Source organism: Moschus berezovskii, chromosome 2 (genome assembly GCF_049115385.1).
Source record: "Moschus berezovskii isolate FMDL1 chromosome 2, NW_MosBer_1.0, whole genome shotgun sequence".
Lineage (NCBI taxonomy): Eukaryota > Metazoa > Chordata > Mammalia > Artiodactyla > Moschidae > Moschus > Moschus berezovskii.
In genome coordinates, this window is record NC_142461.1 from 40,113,812 (window position 1) to 40,132,186 (window position 18,375).

The 18,375-nt window shown below is 43.3% G+C and overlaps 2 protein-coding genes and 1 pseudogene across 3 annotated transcripts; 2 read left to right on the plus strand and 1 right to left on the minus strand.

Moving 5' to 3' along the window:
- The first annotated feature begins 543 nt into the window (after positions 1–543).
- LOC129538166 (gamma-crystallin D) lies at positions 544–2,388 on the plus strand. Of its 2 annotated transcripts, XM_088842079.1 has the most exons (4): positions 652–660; positions 740–982; positions 1,304–1,306; positions 2,116–2,388. In XM_088842079.1, the coding sequence occupies exons 1-4, from the start codon at positions 652–654 to the stop codon at positions 2,386–2,388; spliced, it is 528 nt and encodes a 175-aa protein (XP_088698205.1). The 2 variants fall into 2 exon arrangements, with proteins under 2 accessions (XP_055254175.1, XP_088698205.1); XM_055398200.2 differs by lacking the exon at positions 1,304–1,306 and having other exon boundaries at positions 544–660.
- Positions 2,389–7,749: 5,361 nt separating this feature from the next.
- On the minus strand, positions 7,750–8,169 carry LOC148778519 (ubiquitin-ribosomal protein eL40 fusion protein pseudogene; annotated as a pseudogene).
- Positions 8,170–12,798: 4,629 nt separating this feature from the next.
- Positions 12,799–15,604, plus strand: LOC129538167 (gamma-crystallin F-like). The gene is made up of 3 exons (XM_055398201.2): positions 12,799–12,909; positions 12,989–13,231; positions 15,332–15,604. Exons 1-3 carry the CDS (start codon positions 12,901–12,903, stop codon positions 15,602–15,604), a joined length of 525 nt encoding a protein of 174 aa, XP_055254176.2. The 5' UTR covers positions 12,799–12,900.
- The last annotated feature ends 2,771 nt before the right edge of the window (positions 15,605–18,375 follow it).

Below are 18,375 nucleotides of genomic sequence, written 5' to 3' on the forward strand. Positions count from 1 at the left end.
CTTCAGTCTATTTCCATGCACAACAGCAACAAAATTAGACCAAACGCTAAAGATCCCTATGTGTTTTTGGTTTTTTACCATACAGAAAGTTTGACATTTTGGGGACCCTCTTGGTAAAACATTATAACTTCTTACACTTTTTAATGAAGAAGCTCTCTTAAAGGACTAATTTGAAATTTTCAATATTCAGTAAAGGTCATTTCTTTCTGATTAACAACTAGCATTCAATATTATGGCACATACTTCTTAGAGTTTAATTTCTATTTGCCATATCAAGACTCTGCCCTTTTTGTTGGGCCACTTACATTTTCTTGTTTTTATTTCGTTTAGAAATAAACGATTGGAATATATATGAAATAGCTGAAGTTCTACTTCTATTATTAAATAGACAATGTCCCAGATTGCTTTTTTTTTTTTTCCAAACTGTCTCATCTAGCATCAGCCAGTGATAGAAACTCCAGAGAGAATGGGACCGAACCCCACAATGAGCCCCATGGACTCTGACAGCGAAGAGTAAAAAGAGAACACAAACATCCCCTCCTCACCCCGGGGGCCCCTTTTGTGTTGTTCCTGCCAACGCAGCAGCCCTCCTGCTATATAGACCGCGCGCCGGCCTCTCCGCACTGAACTCCATCCCCGCGCCCAGCAGCCATGGGGAAGGTGAGCCCCGCGCCGGCGGGAGGGGCCCGCAGCCCGGCTGCAGGCCAGGCCTCTGAGCCTCTCCTTCCTTTCCTTGCAGATCACCTTCTACGAGGACCGGGGCTTCCAGGGCCGCCACTATGAGTGCAGCAGCGACCACTCCAACCTGCAGCCTTACCTGGGCCGCTGCAATTCGGTGCGTGTGGACAGCGGCTGCTGGATGATCTACGAGCAGCCCAACTACCTGGGCCCCCAGTACTTTCTGCGGCGCGGCGACTACCCCGACTACCAGCAGTGGATGGGCCTCAGCGACTCCATCCGCTCCTGCCGCCTCATCCCCCACGTGAGTCCACTTCCGTAGCAGATCCGGGCCCTGTAACTCAGAAGGGATAGTTTCAGGCAAAGGTTCAACATTTGGAGTGGTGATCATTCAGAATAACTGAGAGTTTGAGAGGGAAAGTAAGCTATTGTATATTAAATTTGCCCAGAACAAAAGCAAATTGTTGCCCTGGTACCAGTTAATCAACAAATATGTATTGAGTAAGAATGCATTTGGTGATGGACAGGGAGGCCTGGCGTGCTGTGATTCATGGGGTCGCAAAGAGTCGGACAGGACTGAGCGACTGAACTGAACTTAACTGAAGAATGCATTTGCAGCCCTGAGCATGTGTAAGATAGAGGTCCTGACCTGGAATTATTTACAATGGAGTTGTAGAAAAACCACTAATATCACTAATATTTCAAAGAAAAATAATTAGGTGCTACTTTCTGAGCAGATAGGAGTGGAAAAGGATACTTTTACAAGGGTTAGTTTTTGTAACACCCTTTCACCTTTTTGCTCCCCAGTTGTATGTTTTAGTTTTCCCTACCTGTACAAATAAAAGTGCTTTTTGTCAAAGGAGAGTGACACAGAGATTTTACATGTGGGCTACAGAGAGTTCACATGTGTGTTAAAACACTAAGGGTTCTTTCTCATTTTTCCTATTCATAAATTATTAAATGAAAATCAAGCATTTAACTGAGACACTTCAGAAGCATCTAAGTCCTTGGTGATTTTTCCAAGATTTATTTTAAACTCAATGTAGGGTCATTCATTTCATAAACTGATTTTCCTGTTCAAACACACATGCTTGAAAAACTAAAAAAAAATCTTCAAAATGGCAAAAATAGTAATAAGCTGTTAAAGCTTTGGTTTCTCTATGGTACAGTGTCCTGAGCGTGGTTAACAGTTTGTCCTGGGAAGTATATGAATATATTGAAGTACAAGAGTTCCTTCTTAATTTTTAGTCACACTTTGCAATCTTGAAAAGGTACTGAATTTTCACCTTTGAAAGTGAGGCATATATAAAGATTCAGAAGTAATTCATTTTTAACTTATATTTGAAAATGGCTTGAGCCTCAGCAAACTGAATGGCTTGAATATGTTGGAATCATTTCATGGTTTGCTTTTCTCCTTTCCACCTCTGGATGGCCCAGGCTGGCTCTCACAGGCTCAGACTTTATGAGAGGGAAGATTACAGAGGCCAGATGATAGAGATCACTGAGGACTGCTCCTCTCTTCAAGACCGCTTCCACTTCAATGAGATTCACTCTCTCAATGTGCTGGAGGGCTCCTGGATCCTCTATGAGTTGCCCAACTACCGGGGGCGGCAGTATCTGCTGAGGCCAGGGGAATACAGGCGCTACCATGACTGGGGAGCCATGAATGCCAAAGTGGGCTCTTTGAGAAGAGTCATAGATATCTATTGAAATAAATGCATCATTTCTCAATCTGGAAACTAATAAAATATTTTCTGTTTTCCTGGCACTGGTTTGCTTGTGCTTTCCCTTTTGTCTTACTTTTATTATTTTATTTACACACACACACACACACACACACAAGATACAAGTGGAAATCAAGATGTATGATCTTCAGATAACAAAATTCTCTCACTAGAACTATGCTTTCATATGAAGCAGAACTTTACAGCTTGTGAAACACTTTCATAATACATATCTTATTTGAGTCTCTGGCCTTTAAACATGTTGCTGCTTCAGACTAGTTTGCTAGAAATCTCTCCAGTTTTTCTTTGAGGTGTAAGGATCTGAAAATTGAGGTTCAGAGATGGTGTGACCCACTTTTCAAATCAAGGATTCTGAAGCTAGTTACCACAATGGGCTTCAAAAGATTTTTAAATTCCCTACTGCCGCTGCTTCTAAGGCGCTTCAGTCATGTCCGACTCTGTGTGACTCCATAGACAGCAGCCCACCAGGCTCCCCCATCCCTGGGATTCTCCAGGCAAGAACACTAGAGTGGGTTGCCATTTCCTTCTCCAATGCATGAAAGTGAAGTCGTTCAGTCATATCCAACTCTTAGCGACCCCATGGACTGCAGCCTACCAGGCTCCTCTGTCCATGAGATTTTCCAGGCAAGAGTACTGGAGTGGGGTGCCATTGCCTTCTCCATAAATTCCCTAAGTTGTATGCAAAAGTTAAGTTCACACATCTCTGGCAGACTGTATTTTTCTCCTTTCATTAGTTTGCTTTTTTAAGTATTTGATATTGATTCTGAGCTGATCTCATGACACTTTCTGAACATTGAAACATAAGTGGACAAATGCTGATGAGAAGAGAGAGGAGATGGTTCTGGAAAAATTTTTGTCTTCCTGATGAAAGGGAATAGCTGCCTAAGGTTCTCTCTTATTTCAGGCATTTTACATTCAAGAGGTAACAAGCATGAGGGAGAAGCCACAGTTTCAGAAATGCTGGCCTGCATGTGGTCAAGCCCCTGAACCAATGCTAGCTGTTTTATTAGTCAGGGTTCTCCAGAGTAACAGAACCAACAGGATCTCTATAGATATGAAAGAAAGTAGAAGTGTTAGTCTCTCAGTCGTGTTCGACTCTTTGCAAGTCCATGGACTGTAGCGCACCAGGCTCCGCTGGCCAAGGGATTCTCCAGGCAAGAATACCAGAGCGGGTAGCCATTCCCTTCTCTAGGGGATCTTCCCAACCCAGGACTCAAACCCGAGTCTCCTGCATTGTAGGCAGCGATTCTTTACCATCTGAGCCACCAGGGAAGCTCAGATGAAGAGATTTATTCTAGGAATTGGCTCATGTGATTATGGAGGCTGAGAAGTCCCATGGTCTGTAAGCTGCAGAATCAGGAAAGCTGGTGGAATAATTCAGTCTTGAGTCCAAAGGCCTGAGAACGAGGGATGCTGATGTCTGAGAACAGAAGACTGATGTTTCAGCTCCTGCAAGTAGAGACAGTTACTTTCTCCACCACCTTTTTGATCTATGCAGGCCCTCAACAGACTGGATAAGACTTAGGTAGAGGTGATCTTCTCTACTCAGACTACCAATTCAAATCCTAATCTCTTCCAGAAATATCCTCACAGACACACCCAAAAATAATGTTTTGCCAGCTATCCGGGCATCCTTTATCCCAGTTAAGTTGACATAAAATTAGCCATCACACAAGGCCAGCAATCCTTTACTTTGAAACTTCTTGTAATGGAAGTAAAATAAACCCACATTTTTTTATATGCCACTGTCATGGGTATTCTATTATTTGTAGTTCAATACACATTCCTGGTTGACACAGAGCATATGTAGTTTTCCAAGGTAACTGCTTAGAACTTTATTGAAAGACTCAAGGAAATTCCTAGTGGAAAATCTCGACGCTTCCCCTACCCCAAAAAGAAGAGAGGGAGAAAGCGAGGGCAGGAGTGGGAGGGTAGAAGGCAAGTCATTATAGAGCAATGAACTCATATGATATTTAACATATTTTAGACTTGGAGATTATCTAACCTAGTCACTCATTTTATGTAAGGTAAGCTAAGGCCCAGTTTTAATTTCAAACAGTTAATAATAGAAGTACATCAGTATTCAGAACTCACAGTTCAGAAAATCAGATTTTCCATTAAGGAGTCAGGAAGATTCTTATCAAAATAATGACAGCACTAGCGTACAGATTCTTACCATGAGGTCATTGCAAGCAACTAACCAGGAATTGAAATATATAGGATAATCCACAGCTGCATTCCCTGCATGCATGTGTGTGCTCAGTCACGTCTGACTTTTTGTGACCTCATGAACTGTAGCCCGCCAGGCTCCTTTGTCTGTGGGATTTTACAGGCAAGAATATTGGAGTGGGCCATTTCCTCCTCCAGGGGATCTTCCTAACCCAGGGATTGAATAGCATCTCCTGTGCCTCCTGCATTGGAGGCAAATTCTTTACCACTTGAGCCATTGGAGAAGCCCAGTATTCTGTCTACATATATGCAAATATGATATCCACACAGTTACATACATTTATAGCTGTATATGTATACTCTCCATATGTATGTATATATATGTATTAATATATTGCCTGTATAAGGTTATAGGGAAGTATAACATTGTTATCATTTACATTCTCCTGCTGCTTATTGTCTTACTTGCATTTCATTGCTAGAATAGTAGAAAGGAGGAGCGGTGATTATGTGAGTACTCAAAGACTGATCTGATCAAGTCATTTCCCTGATTAAAAACTTCTGATTTGTTCCACTGCCCACAGAGAAAAATTCTACCTTTTCAAGAATCTGGCTACAGCCTATCTACTTCCTCTCCAATTACCAGAGCCTAGTCATCCTTTATGGCACCCCACTCCAGTACTCTTGCCTGGAAAATCCCATGGATGGAAGAGCCTGGTAGGCTGCAGTCCATGGGGTCGCTAAGAGTTGGACACAACTGAGCGACTTCACTTTGACTTTTCACTTTCCTGCATTGGAGAAGGAAATGGCAACCCACTCTAGTGTTCTTGCCTGGAGAATCCCAGGGACGGGGGAGCCTGGTGGGCTGCCGTCTATGGGGTCGCAAAGAGTCGGACACGACTGAAGTGACTTAGCAGCAGCAGCAGCAGTCATCCTTTACTCCATCTTTTCCAAGCTCATGAAGCATTTTCACATCTCTTTGAGTTTGCTCACAGCTTTTCCTCACCCAGATTGCTCTTCCCCGCCTTCTTCCTGGTGAACTACTCATCCTCCAAAGCTTGATTAGTTGTTGCTGTTGTTCAGTCACTCAGTTGTGTCCAGCTCTTTGTGCCCATGGACTACAGCACTCCAGGCTACCCTATCCTTCACCGTCTCCCGGAGTTTCCCCAAATTAGAATGTGCCCTAATCCCTTGGCCAAAAATGGATCTGAATCAGTTATATACATTTGACTGAAAGTAGCCAAAACACCATACCAAATGGGTAAGCAATATGGAAATCTACTCACATGATAGGAAGTCCTAGGGTAGCCCAGGATTTAGGGATGGTTGATTCAGCAGCTCAACACTATCATCAGGGTGCAAAGTTTTGTCCATTTTCCACAATATTTAGCATCTGTATCATCCTGAAGGTGCTATCTCTGGTACCATATTTGCTAGCTGCCAATGGGAAACATACAAGAAAGGTTGAGTGAAGGAAAGAACCTAACAAGTTTTGCCTACAGCACAATTGTGTCCAGGGCACTAATTCCCAGCATTAAAAAAGATCTTGGAATATTACCAGTTCTTAAATGTAAGCTTTGGTGGTGTAAGATAGAATGAAATGAGTAAATGGGGAAAGAAGAAGAAAACCCAAGGAGGGAAAGGTACTAATAAAAAAAAGAAAAAACTTGACATTAATTTATTAATTATTCTCTTATTATAAAGTAAGAGGACTGTAAGTTAAACTGTTTTAAATGCTTTTAAATTCCATTTAAGTCACTAGGATTCATCCCATTTTAATGTTTTCTTATAACTACAGTAAAAAAAAAATTTTTTTGCCACATCATGCAGGTTGTGTGATCTTAGTTCCCCAGTCAAGGAGAGAGCCCTTGGCAGTGAGAGCATGGAGTTCTAACCCACAGTAGAATTATCAAAATCAATAAATTAATTTTGAAAAATTAATATTGATTCCCTTTTTTTCTTGTTGCTAATGAAGACTTTTTAAATCATAGTAAAATATACATAAAATTTAGCATTATAGCCATTTTTAAGTGTACGATTCAGTGGCATAAAGCACATTCACATTATTATGCAACCATCAACATCATCTTCAGAACTTTATCATCATCCCAACCTGCTGTACTCATTACACAATAACTCCCCATTCCCACCTTCCCCCAGCCCCTGGTAACCACCATTCTACTTTCTTTCTTTATAACTCTATTCCAGGTAACTCAAATGCATTGAATCATACAATGTTTGTCCTGTGTCTCACTTATTTCAATTAGGATAGTGTCTTCAAGGTTTGTCCAAGCTGTGAAATTTATCAAAACTTTATTCCTTTTTAATGCTGAATAATATTCCATTCTATACATATACCACATTTTGTGTGTATCCATACATCCATTCCTAAAAGGGCACTTGTGCTATTTCTTCCTTTTTGCTATACTAAAGAATGCTGCAATGATCATAGGGATACAAATAGCTGTTTAAGTCACTGCTTTCAATTCTTTTGAGGATGGCTAGAAATGGAAATGTTGAATCGTGTGGTAATTAGTGTTTAATTTTTGAGGAACTGCCATACAATCTTCCACAGTGGCTCTACCATTTTACAGTTCCATCAACAATGCACAAGTTTTCCAGTTTCTCTGACATCCTCACTAACACTTTTTTTCTGTTCTGTTTTTTATAATAGTCATTCTAATGTGTATGAAGCATCTCATTGTAGGTTTAATTGCATATCCCTAATGATTAGCGGGGCTTCCCTGGTGGCTCAGAGGTTAAAGCTTCTGCCTCCAATGCGGGAGACCCAGGTTCGATCCCTGGGTCGGGAAGATCCCCTGGAGAAGGAAACGGTAACCCACTCCAGTATTCTTCCCTGGAGAATCCCATGGACGGAGAATCCCATGGACGGAGAAGCCTGGTAGGCTACTGTCCACGGGGTCGCATAGAGTCGGACACGACTGAGCGACGGAACGGAACGGAATGATTAGCAGTGTTGAGCATCTTTTCATGTGCTTATTGCCCATTGTATTATCTTATTTGGAGATGTTTCTAATCAAGACTTTTTTTTTTAACTGCTCCAGACAATGAAAAGGAAACTTTACTGAGGCCCCAGGGCCTTGGGGCTGGGGCAGGAGGCCACCCTGCGGTCAAAGGAGAAGCCGGTGGAGGGGCTTTATTTAACCTTCTTCTTGGGGTGCAGATTGTTGATTTGGCCTCACTTCTTCTTGCAGCAGTTGACAGCATGGGGGTGCAGGTGAGCATAACACTTGTGGCAGATCATCTTGTTGCAGTTCTATTTCTGAGCGAGCTGGCAGAGGGAAGGCTCAGTGATGCCGCCTCGCAGACGAAGCACCCTGTGCAGGTTGGACTCTTTCTGGATATTGTAGTCTGACGGAGTGCAGCCATTATCCAGCTGTGTGCCCGCGAAAATCAGATGCTGTTGATCAGGCGGGATGCCCTCCTTGTCTTGGATTTTGGCTTAGACATTCTCAGTGGTATCACTGGGTTCGACCTCAAGGGTAATGGTCTTGCCCATCAGGGTCTTCACAAAGATCTGCATCTCTGAGTCTGCTACTTGGCCATCTCATTGAAGAAAAAGGGCAAGGCTTTTTTTAAATTGGGTTTTTTTAGGGGGGCATTGCTATTGTTTTTGCTGAGTTGTATCAGTTCTCTATACATTTTGAATGTCAATCCTTTATCATACATTATTCACAAATAGTTTCTCACATTCCTTGGGTGGCCTCTTCACTCTGTTGATAGTCTTCTCTGATGTACAAAAGTTTTTATTTTGACGGACTCCAATATATCTATTGCCTATGCTTTAGTGTTATATCCAAGAAATCATTGTCATGTCTAATCTCATGAAGATTGTCCTCTATGTTTTCATCTAAGAGTTTTGTAGTTTTGTGAAGCAAAACAGCGTGGACAGTGGAGTGCAGTTTATTACACCGGCGGGTCCAAGGCAGAATTTCCTCTTTAGCCAGGGAACCCAACCGACTTTTGTGACAACCTTTTATACCCAAAGTATATGTGCCCAAGCCCACACCCCCATATTCTCTAAAGTCCACCTGGGACAAAGTTAATAAGAGAAACAATCAGGTTACAGCCATAGATTTACATTCTAAAGCTATCTTGACATACAGTTTAGTATACATCAATAAACATTATTAAGATTACATAGTGGATATTGCTTTCCTTCTGGCTCTGGGAGATTTAGGTACGGGGTCTGCCTGTTTTGGTTTTTATCCGTCTGGGAAGCCTCCTTGGCTGCTAGTATTTTATCTCTATGGCCTCCCTGGTATGCAGTCCAAAGTTCACCAAATTGTAAGATCCTTTTCTTTTAAAAATGGAGTCAGTCCAGTCAGGGCAACTTGCTCCTTTCCTTCTTCAGTTTTAGTTCTTATATTTAGGTCTTTAATTCACTTTGAGTTACTTTTTGTATAATACATATTGTAAGGTAAGGGTCCAACTACATTCTTTTGCGTGTGGATATCTAGTTTTCCCAGTACCATTGTTGAAAAGACTGTCTTTTCTTCATTGAATGGTCTTGGGAACCCTGTCAAAATTCACTTGACCATATAGGTAAGGGTTTGTGTCTGTGTTCTCTACTCTTCCATTTGTCTATATGTCTATCTTTATGCCAGTACCGCACTATTTAAATTAGTGTAATTTTGTAATAATTCTGAAATAAGAAAGTGTGAGAATGTCAACTTTGTCTTTTTTTTTTCAAGATTGTTTCTGGGGAGTTCCCTGGTGTCTGGTGGTTAGAATTTGGCACTTTAACTTGCAGTGCTCCAGGTTCAATCCTTGGTCTGGGAACTGTGTGTGCTTAGTCATGTCTGACTCTTTGTGACCCCATGGTCTGCAGCCTGCAAGGCTCCTCTGTCCATGGGGATTCTCCAGGTAAGAATATTGGAGTGTGTTGCCATGCCCTCCTTCAGGGGATCTTCCCAACCCAGGGATTGAAGCCAGGTCTCAAGAACTGCAGGCAGATTCTTTACTGTCTGAGCCACCAGGGAACTAAGATTCTGCAAACTACGTGGTAAGGCCAAAATTAAATAAATAAAAATTTAAAAGTGCTTCAAACACACACACACACACACACACACACAAAGTTTTGGGTATTTGGGATCCCTTGAGATTCTATCCAAATTTTAGGATGGATTTTTCTACTGCCACAAAAATATCATTAGAATTTTACAGGGATTACATTGTATCTGTAGACCACTTTGGTAAATAGTCATATCTGAGTGATATTAAGTCTTCCAATCCATGAACATAAGATGTTCTTCCATTTATTTATATCTTCTTTTCTTCAGCAATGTTTTGTAGTTTTCAGTGTACAATATGCTCATGTTAAAATTTTAACATGTGTTGAGTATTTTCCATATCCTTAAATAAATTTTTCATGAATATGATTTTTGGGAGCTGTGTAGCATCTCATCAGAGACAAGCTCTATAATTTACCTAATTAATGCACTACTTTGGACATTTCATTTGAATCTAATATTTCACATTATAAAGAGTGTTCTGATAAAATGCCACTGTGCATAACATTTTCATGTACCTTTAGCTATTTCCTTTGGACAAGTTCTTATAGGTGAAAGTATTAGATCAAAGAAATGAAAATTAAGAGGGCTTTTTTTTTGTGGAAGAGGAATGAGGTCTTTTTTATTTTGGTAAAAAAAAAAAAACACACATGAAATTTACCATTTTAACCATTTTTTAAACACATAGTACAGTGAAAGTGAAAGTCACTCAGTAGTGTCCAATTCTTTGTGATCCCGTGGACTATACAGTCTGTAGAATTCTCCAGGCCAGAATACTGGAATGGGTAGCATTTCCCTTCTCCAGGGCATCTTCCCAATCCAGGGATTGAACCCAGGTCTCCTGCATTGCAGGCAGATTCTTTACCAACTGAACCACGAGAAAAGTCCAAGAATACTGGAGTTGGCAGCCTATCCCTTCTCCAGTGGATCTTCCCAACACAGGAATCAAACCAGGGTCTCCTGCATTGGAAGTGGATTATTTACCAACTGAGCCATCAGGGAAACCCAACTCTTTGTGACCCCATGGACTATACAGTCCATGGAATTCTTCAGGCCAGAATACTGGAGTGGGTAGCCTTTCCTTCTCCAGAGGATCTTTACAACCCAGGGAGCAACTATTGCTAACTATTTGGATGTTGTGCAAAGATCTCTAGAACTTTTTCATCTTGTCAAACTGAAAAGAGATTTTAAAATACTTGTCCATGGTGATTTTATTTTCTGATTTTGGTTACAACAGGAGGCATGTAGGATCTTAGTTCTCCAACCAGAGATTGAACCCTGCATTGGAAGCACTGAGTCTTGACCACTGGACCTCCAGGGAAGTCCTAACAGTAATTTTTAAAATATGGCCCTATGATTTTAATGTTTTCCTCCTTTCTTCTTCTCTATAGTTTTCACATTTCTATTAAATTAGAATTTTTGAAACAAACAACGTGAAAAAGTCTTAATAACCTTATGTGTTTCAAATAAAATTTTTCAAGGCAAACAATTTTTTGGCCTTAGGCTTAGGTAACAAGAATTCAAACTGAGGAATGAAACAGGATGTATCTCAGTGCATATAGTTGAGGACAAGATCCTTCTAAAGCAGTGGTTTGCATCCAGGGTTGATTTTGCTCCCCCAGGGAACATATAACAATATCTGGAGACATTTTTGGTGGCCATAACCATGAGGGTAATGCTAATAGCATCTAGAGGATTGAGACCAGGAATGCTGTTCAACATCCTCAAATACAGCGGACAGACCTGCACAATTGAGATTTTTTTGACCCAAACTGTCACAACAGCATGAGGTTGAGAAAATCTGTTCTATAGAGTGGAGCACCAGAAGAAGCTGGCGGAGGTGGGGTGGGAGGGGTTTAAGGGAAGGAAAGAAGACTCCAGCCTGTGGAACCAGAGCATTAACCAGAGAGCAACCAGGCTTGCCCAGGAGCCAGGGGAGGTAGAGAAGGGAGAGTCTTTGCAAGATTGTATGATTATAAATCTGTTGTATTTGCATATAACCTCGAATTTGCACACAGCTACAACTAATTAGTCAAGGCTATGGTCTTTCCAGTAGTCTTGTGTTGGACCATAAAGAAGTCAGAGCACTGAAAAACTGATGCTTCTGAACTGTGGTGCTGGAGAAGACTCTTGAGAGTCCTTTGGCCAGCAAGGAGATCAAATCAGTCAATCCTAAAGAAAATCAATTCTGGATACTCATCAGAAGGACTGATGTTGAAGCTGAAGCTCGAATACTTTGGCCACCTGATGTGAAGAGCCCACTCATTGGAAGAATCCTGATGCTGGGAAAGATTGAAGGCAGGAGGAGAAGGGGACGACAGAGGATAAGATGGTTGGATGGCATCACTGATTTAATGGACATCAACTTGGGCAAACTCCAGGAGATGAGGAGGGACAGGGAAGCCTGGCATGCTGCAGTTAATGGGGTGGCAAAGAGTCAGACATGACTTGGGGACTGAACAACAACAACAGAACTAATTAGGTTTAACTCCTAATTTGCAAAATTACTGGTTAAATAAAAAGTTAGTGTGTGACTAATAACCACCATGAGTTGCCTCATGAACTCCAGAGTTGGGAGCTTCCTGGGAGACACTGGCTGCGTCTAGAGGTGACCCTGATCCACTCAGTCTCCAGGGAGCAGAGCTGAGCCAGGTGCATGAACAGGGCTTCCTGCGGTCCACCCCCACTACCTTTCCTCCCTCCAGTGTAATGTCTGCTGCACCCACTCCTCAGCTAAGAGGATGGGTGAAGGTTTTCTTAGGGGAAAATCCCATCCTCCTTCAACCGTCCTGTGCAGAAGGCAGGTGCCTCCGTGTGCCACATCCTCACACCAAGGAAAAGCTCTCTCATCTAGACGCCTCCCGCTGGGGCCCATCCTGACCTCTGACCCGGTCACTTCCCCGTGTTGTTCCTCAAAAAGAGATCACTTAGAATATTTAAAAGATAAATAAAATATTTCATTACAAGTGTTAACCCGGTTAAGCGCTTTTGCTCGCTTCCCATCTCCTGAATAGGCGTCATTTAAAGGCCCCAGAGGCACCAAGTGACAGTTTTACGCGGGTCATCAGTTCGAAAGCTCTGGAGAGTCTAAGAGAAAACATACAGTAAGTCCCCCACCCCACCCCCGCCGTCATTATATAGAAAAGAGACAGAAAGGAAATCCTCCTCACCCGGGGGCCCCTTTTGTGTTGTTCCTGCCAACGCAGCAGCCCTCCTGCTATATAGACCGCGCGCCGGCCCCTCCGCACTGAACTCCATCCCCGCGCCCAGCAGCCATGGGGAAGGTGAGCCCCGCGCCGGCGGGAGGGGCCCGCAGCCCGGCTGCAGGCCAGGCCTCTGAGCCTCTCCTTCCTTTCCTTGCAGATCACCTTCTACGAGGACCGGGGCTTCCAGGGCCGCCACTATGAGTGCAGCAGCGACCACTCCAACCTGCAGCCCTACTTCAGCCGCTGCAACTCCATCCGCGTGGACAGCGGCTGCTGGATGCTCTACGAGCAGCCCAACTTCCAGGGCCCCCAGTACTTCCTGCGGCGCGGCGACTACCCCGACTACCAGCAGTGGATGGGCCTCAGCGACTCCATCCGCTCCTGCCGCCTCATCCCCCACGTGAGTCCGGTCCCCCTGGGCCTGCCGTGGCCTCGGGTCAGCCGTGGTCAGGTTGTAGGACGGTGGCCTTCCTTTGCTGGTTCTAACTGGGTTCTCTTTTCCTTTTTAATGTCTCTTAATTGAGATTGTATTTTTCCTTTGCTAATATTAAACCCACCTCTACTAGGGAGAAGTGGCATGGTATCTGTTCAGAGTGTCTATGCCACAGGCATGAACTCCTCACACTCCGGTGGTCTTTGGCTAGTCCCTGGGCCATTTGTCTCTTTCCTCACCTGTAAAATGGGGCGACTAGGGCGGCTAATTCATAGAGCTGTGATGAGATTGCCTGGTACCTGGCAAGCCACCCTTCCCCCTCTAGATATTGACTACTTTGAACAACCAGGGTCTCTCAAGTCCTGCTTTTTGATTCAGCAAAACAACTGACCAGCAGTGTGACTCCAGGAGCCCCTGAAAAGCCACTGCTATCCAAATAAAGCCCAAGCAGCCTGGAATTTCCACAGTTAGGGATGCTGTAATTTGACTATGACAGAGTCCTGTGGAAAATGTACCACTTTGGGTAACTTTGAAAGCCCCTCAGAGGATTTAATGCCTTGATAGGACCCAGACTGGCATTGCTGCTGCTGCTAAGTCACTTCAGTCGTGTCCGACTCTGTGTGACCCCATAGACGGAAGCCCATCAGGCTCCCCTGTCCCTGAGATTCTCCAGGCAAGAACACTGGAGTGGGTTGCCATTTCCTTCTCCAATGTGTGAAAGTGAAAAGTGAAAGTGAAGTCGCTCAGTCGTATCCGACCCTTAGCGACCCCACGGACTGCAGCCTACCAGGCTCCTCCATCCATGGGATTTTCTAGGCAAGAGTACTGGAGTGGCTTGCCATTGCCTTCTCCGCAGACTGGCATTAGAAGCCTGGAAATCTCAGCTTCCGCCTTCCGGTCCTGCCTCTTCTGATTACAGCCTGAAAGCTCTAGTCATTAGTTTCTCATTAAAGATGACAGAATGGTTGCTCCACCTGTGTCAGGCTGTTGTGAAGATCAAAATTAGGTAACGGACATGTGAACACTTTGCAAACCATGGAAGATGCCTTATTAGCAGTTTTTTTTATGCCTCAGGATGAATTGTTTATGAGAACCTTTGCTAAGGAGGGTTTGATGGTGGGAGAAAGAAGACTGAATATGTCCCTGCCGGGAAGAAACAAGCAGATAAAAGCCAAGTGCTCAGAAGAGACAGACAGTATTCACCCAGGACTAACAGCCTCCCTTCCATTTTCCTAAACTTCTTATAATCTATCTATCAGGCCCCCCTCATGATTTTGAGCTTCTGTTTTTATTAATAACCTTAAAGTGTTTTCCTGGATCATATGTTAGAGCTGAGGACTGACCGTTACGATGACTCTTGCTTTTTAGGACTTCAGAATAGCAGGACTCAAAGCAGAAAGGAAGGGATTAGGAGACGTCTGGTCTGAACTGCTACCAATCTATGTCTTACTCTGAGGAAAGCAATTCTGCTTCCTCTCTCCCCAGCCTCTTCTAAAGCTACTGAGATCCAAAATAATGCCTTTTGCCACGGCCATATCTGCCTTTTAATTTAAAAATCTAATTATTTTTATATCCTCCAGGGAGAGCTCCAGACCATGGTAAGTCAATGGTCTTTATAAAGGAGAGAACAAAAATTATATATAAAATTACTACTTAAAAATGGTACTAAGTAGGTGCTAAATATGGTTCATGTAGGTTGTGGTCCTAGAAAACTCTAGGGAGCACCATGCATATCCTTTTTATTTTGGCCACACCCCACAGCGTGTGGGATATTAGTTCCCCAACCAGGGACCAAACCCACACCCACTTCATTGGAAGGGTGGAGTCTTAACCACAGGACCACCAGGAAAGTCCAGCATATCTTGAGCTATGTGAATGCCACGCTCTTCAGTTTTGCAGTGTGCCGTCTACCCAGCTGTACACAGTTGACCCTGGTGTTGGCTGTCTTTTTGTCATCTTTGATATAGAAAAAATTTTTAAATGCCCATTCCCCCAGGGGTGTGAGTGGTTGGTGGTTAAAGACTAGGTTTTCTGACTTTTCCCATCTGCTGATTGCTGAACCCACAGACCAGCTCCCACCGGCTGAGGATCTATGAGCGAGAGGACTACCGAGGCCAGATGGTGGAGATCACGGAGGACTGCTCCTCACTCCACGACCGCTTCCACTTCAGTGAGATCCACTCCTTCAACGTGCTGGAGGGCTGGTGGGTCCTCTATGAGTTGCCCAACTACCGGGGGCGGCAGTACCTGCTGCGGCCGGGGGATTACAGGCGCTACCACGACTGGGGGGCTACAAATGCCAGAGTGGGCTCCTTGAGGAGGGCCGTGGATTTCTATTGAAATATTTTTACTCTACCTTTTTCTCTATCTGGAAGCTAATAAAATATTTCCTGTGTGTTTCCTGCAGTTATGTAGCCTTCTCTTCCTTTCAGACTCCTTGGGTGGACTCAGCAAAATAAAAGCTAGGAATAATGTGGCTTTTCTTACATGTGTCTATAGGAAGTGTGGCTAGCAGTTAGAGGACAGGGTCTGGAAAGAACATCTGGGTCAAACCACTTACTTCCATCCTGGCGTGTGAAGTCAAGTGGGCCTTAGGAAGCATTCCTATGAACAAAGCTAGTGGAGGTGATGGAATTACAGTTGAGCCATTTCAAATCCTAAAAGATGGTACTATTTAAGTGCTGCACCCAGTATGCAGGACTGGAAAAGATCAATTTTCATTCCAATCCCAAAGAAAGGCAATGCCAAGAATGTTCAAACTACCATACAACTGCATTCATTTCACATGCTAACAAGGTAATGCTCAAAATCCTTCAAGCTAGACTTCAGCAGCACATGAACTGAGAAATTCCAGATATACAAACAGGATTTAGAAAAGGCAGAGGAACCAGAGATCAAATTACCAACATCCATAGGATCATAGAAAAAGCAAGAGAATCCCAGAAAAACATCTACTTCTGCTTCATTGACTACGCTAAATCCTTTGACTGTGTAGATCACAACAAACTATGGAAAATTCTTAAAGAGATGGGAATACCAGAAGACCGTACCTGCCTCCTGAGAAACCTGTATGCGGGTCTAGAAGCAACAGTTAGAACAAGACATGGAACAACAGACTGATTCAAAATTGGGAAAGGAGTAAGTCAGGGCTGTATATTGTCACCCTGCTTATTTAACTTCTATGCAGAGTTCTGTTCAGTTCAGTCGCTCAGTCGTGTCCAACTCTGTGCAACCCCATGAACTGCAGCATGCCAGGCCTCCCTGTCCATCACCAACTCCTGGAGTCCACCCAAACCCATGTCCATTGAGTTGGTGATGCCATCCAACCATCTCATCCTCAGTCGTCCCCTTCTACTCCTGCCCTCAATCTTTCCCAGCATCAGGGTCTTTTCAAATGAGTTAGCTCTTTGCATCAGGTGGCCAAAGTACTGGAGTTTAAGCTTCAACATCAGTGCTTCCAATGAACACCCAGGACTGATCTCCTTTAGGATGGACTGGTTGGATCTCCATGCAGTCTAAGGGACTCTCAAGAGTCTTCTCCAGCACCACAGTTCAAAAGCTATATCATGCAAAATGCCAGCCTAGATGAAGCACAAGCTGGAATCAAGATTGCTGGGAGAAATATCAATAACCTCAGATATGCAGATGACACCACCCTTATGACAGCAAAGAGGAACTAAAGAGCCTCTTGATGAGGGTAAAAGAAGAGAGTGAAAAAGTTCGCTGAAAATTCAGCATTCAAAAAACTAAGATCATGGCATCCAGTCCCATTGCTTCATGGCAAATAGATGGGAGAAAAGTGGAGACAGTGGCAGATTTTATTTTCTTGGGCTACACAGTGGACAGTGACTGCAGTCATGAAGTTAAAAGACACTTGCTCCTTGGAAGAAAAGCTATGACCAACCTAGACAGCACAGTAAAAAGCAGAGATATTACTTTGCCAACAAAGATCCATATAGTCAAAGCTATGGATTTTCCAGTAGTAATGTATGGATGGGAGAGTTAGACCATAAAGAAGGCTGATAACTGAAGAATTGATGCTTTCAAATTGTGGTGCTGGAGAAGACTCCTTTAGACAGCAAGAAGTTCAAACCAGTTGATCCTAAAGGAAATCAGTACTAAATATTCATTGGAAGGACTGATGCTGCAACTGAAGCTCCAAAACTTTGGTCACGTGATGTGCAGAGCTGACTCATTGGAAATGACCCTGATGCTGGGAAAGATTGAGGAGGGCAGGAGGAGAAGTGGGCAATGGGGTAAGTTAGCACTTTTAGCATTTTTTGTGTCTCACTTTTCTAATTTGTAAGAATGGAAGTAATAATATTTTTCACTTCATAGAAATTAAATGTAGTTTAATGCAGTTATTAGTCCTAAATCTCTCACAACAAATGGCATGCACAAGCACTGCAGTCCTTAAATTTCACCACCTGTGGGGTGGGTCTAGGAATCTGCCTTTTATCAGTTGTCCCAAGTAATTCTATTGCAGGTGATCCTCAACCTATTATTGATACTTTGAAAACACTAATGTACGAGGTCCAGATACTCAGTAATAACTAAGGATCACTTACATTATAAGTGCTTACTATATAGCAGTTATTTCCCAGGATGAAAGGTGAGGGAGGTAGGGAAGCAAGATGGGGAAGAAAAGGCCAACTCAACTGTGTCCATTGAAGTGTCCCAGAACTTGGATCATACTTCTGAGTTTCTCCCACCTGGAGGCTAGGGATCTGGGGGCTAGTATTCCCTTTGTCTTTGGTCATGGGGCAAGGGAGCCATAAAACTCTCAGAACCTTTGGACTCTATGGGATGGTGAAGGGCAATCTTCAGAAGGCATCAGGGCCAGCATTAGTTCAAAGCCTGCAGAAGCTGGAAGGTAAACACACAAGCTGGAAAGAAGGCTGAGGGGATCTCGACAGAGTATGCTTTGTTGGTACAACAGGGACAGTAAAAGTGTCTCCCTTGTATGTTGTGAGATTAAAATGATATGATGCCTGTAGACACTTTAGTATAGTGTCTGACACATAGTAAGTGCTCACCACGTGTCTGCAGTCATCATCATCATCATCACCACCATCACTAAGTTCTATAGATTTGATAGTGCTCAGTCACTC

Bases quoted from the DNA above. Each gene is read 5' to 3' on its own strand.
- LOC129538167 (XM_055398201.2), top strand. The intron at 13,232-15,331 runs GTGAGTCCGGTC...CTGAACCCACAG, and splicing joins CCTGCCGCCTCATCCCCCAC to ACCAGCTCCCACCGGCTGAG.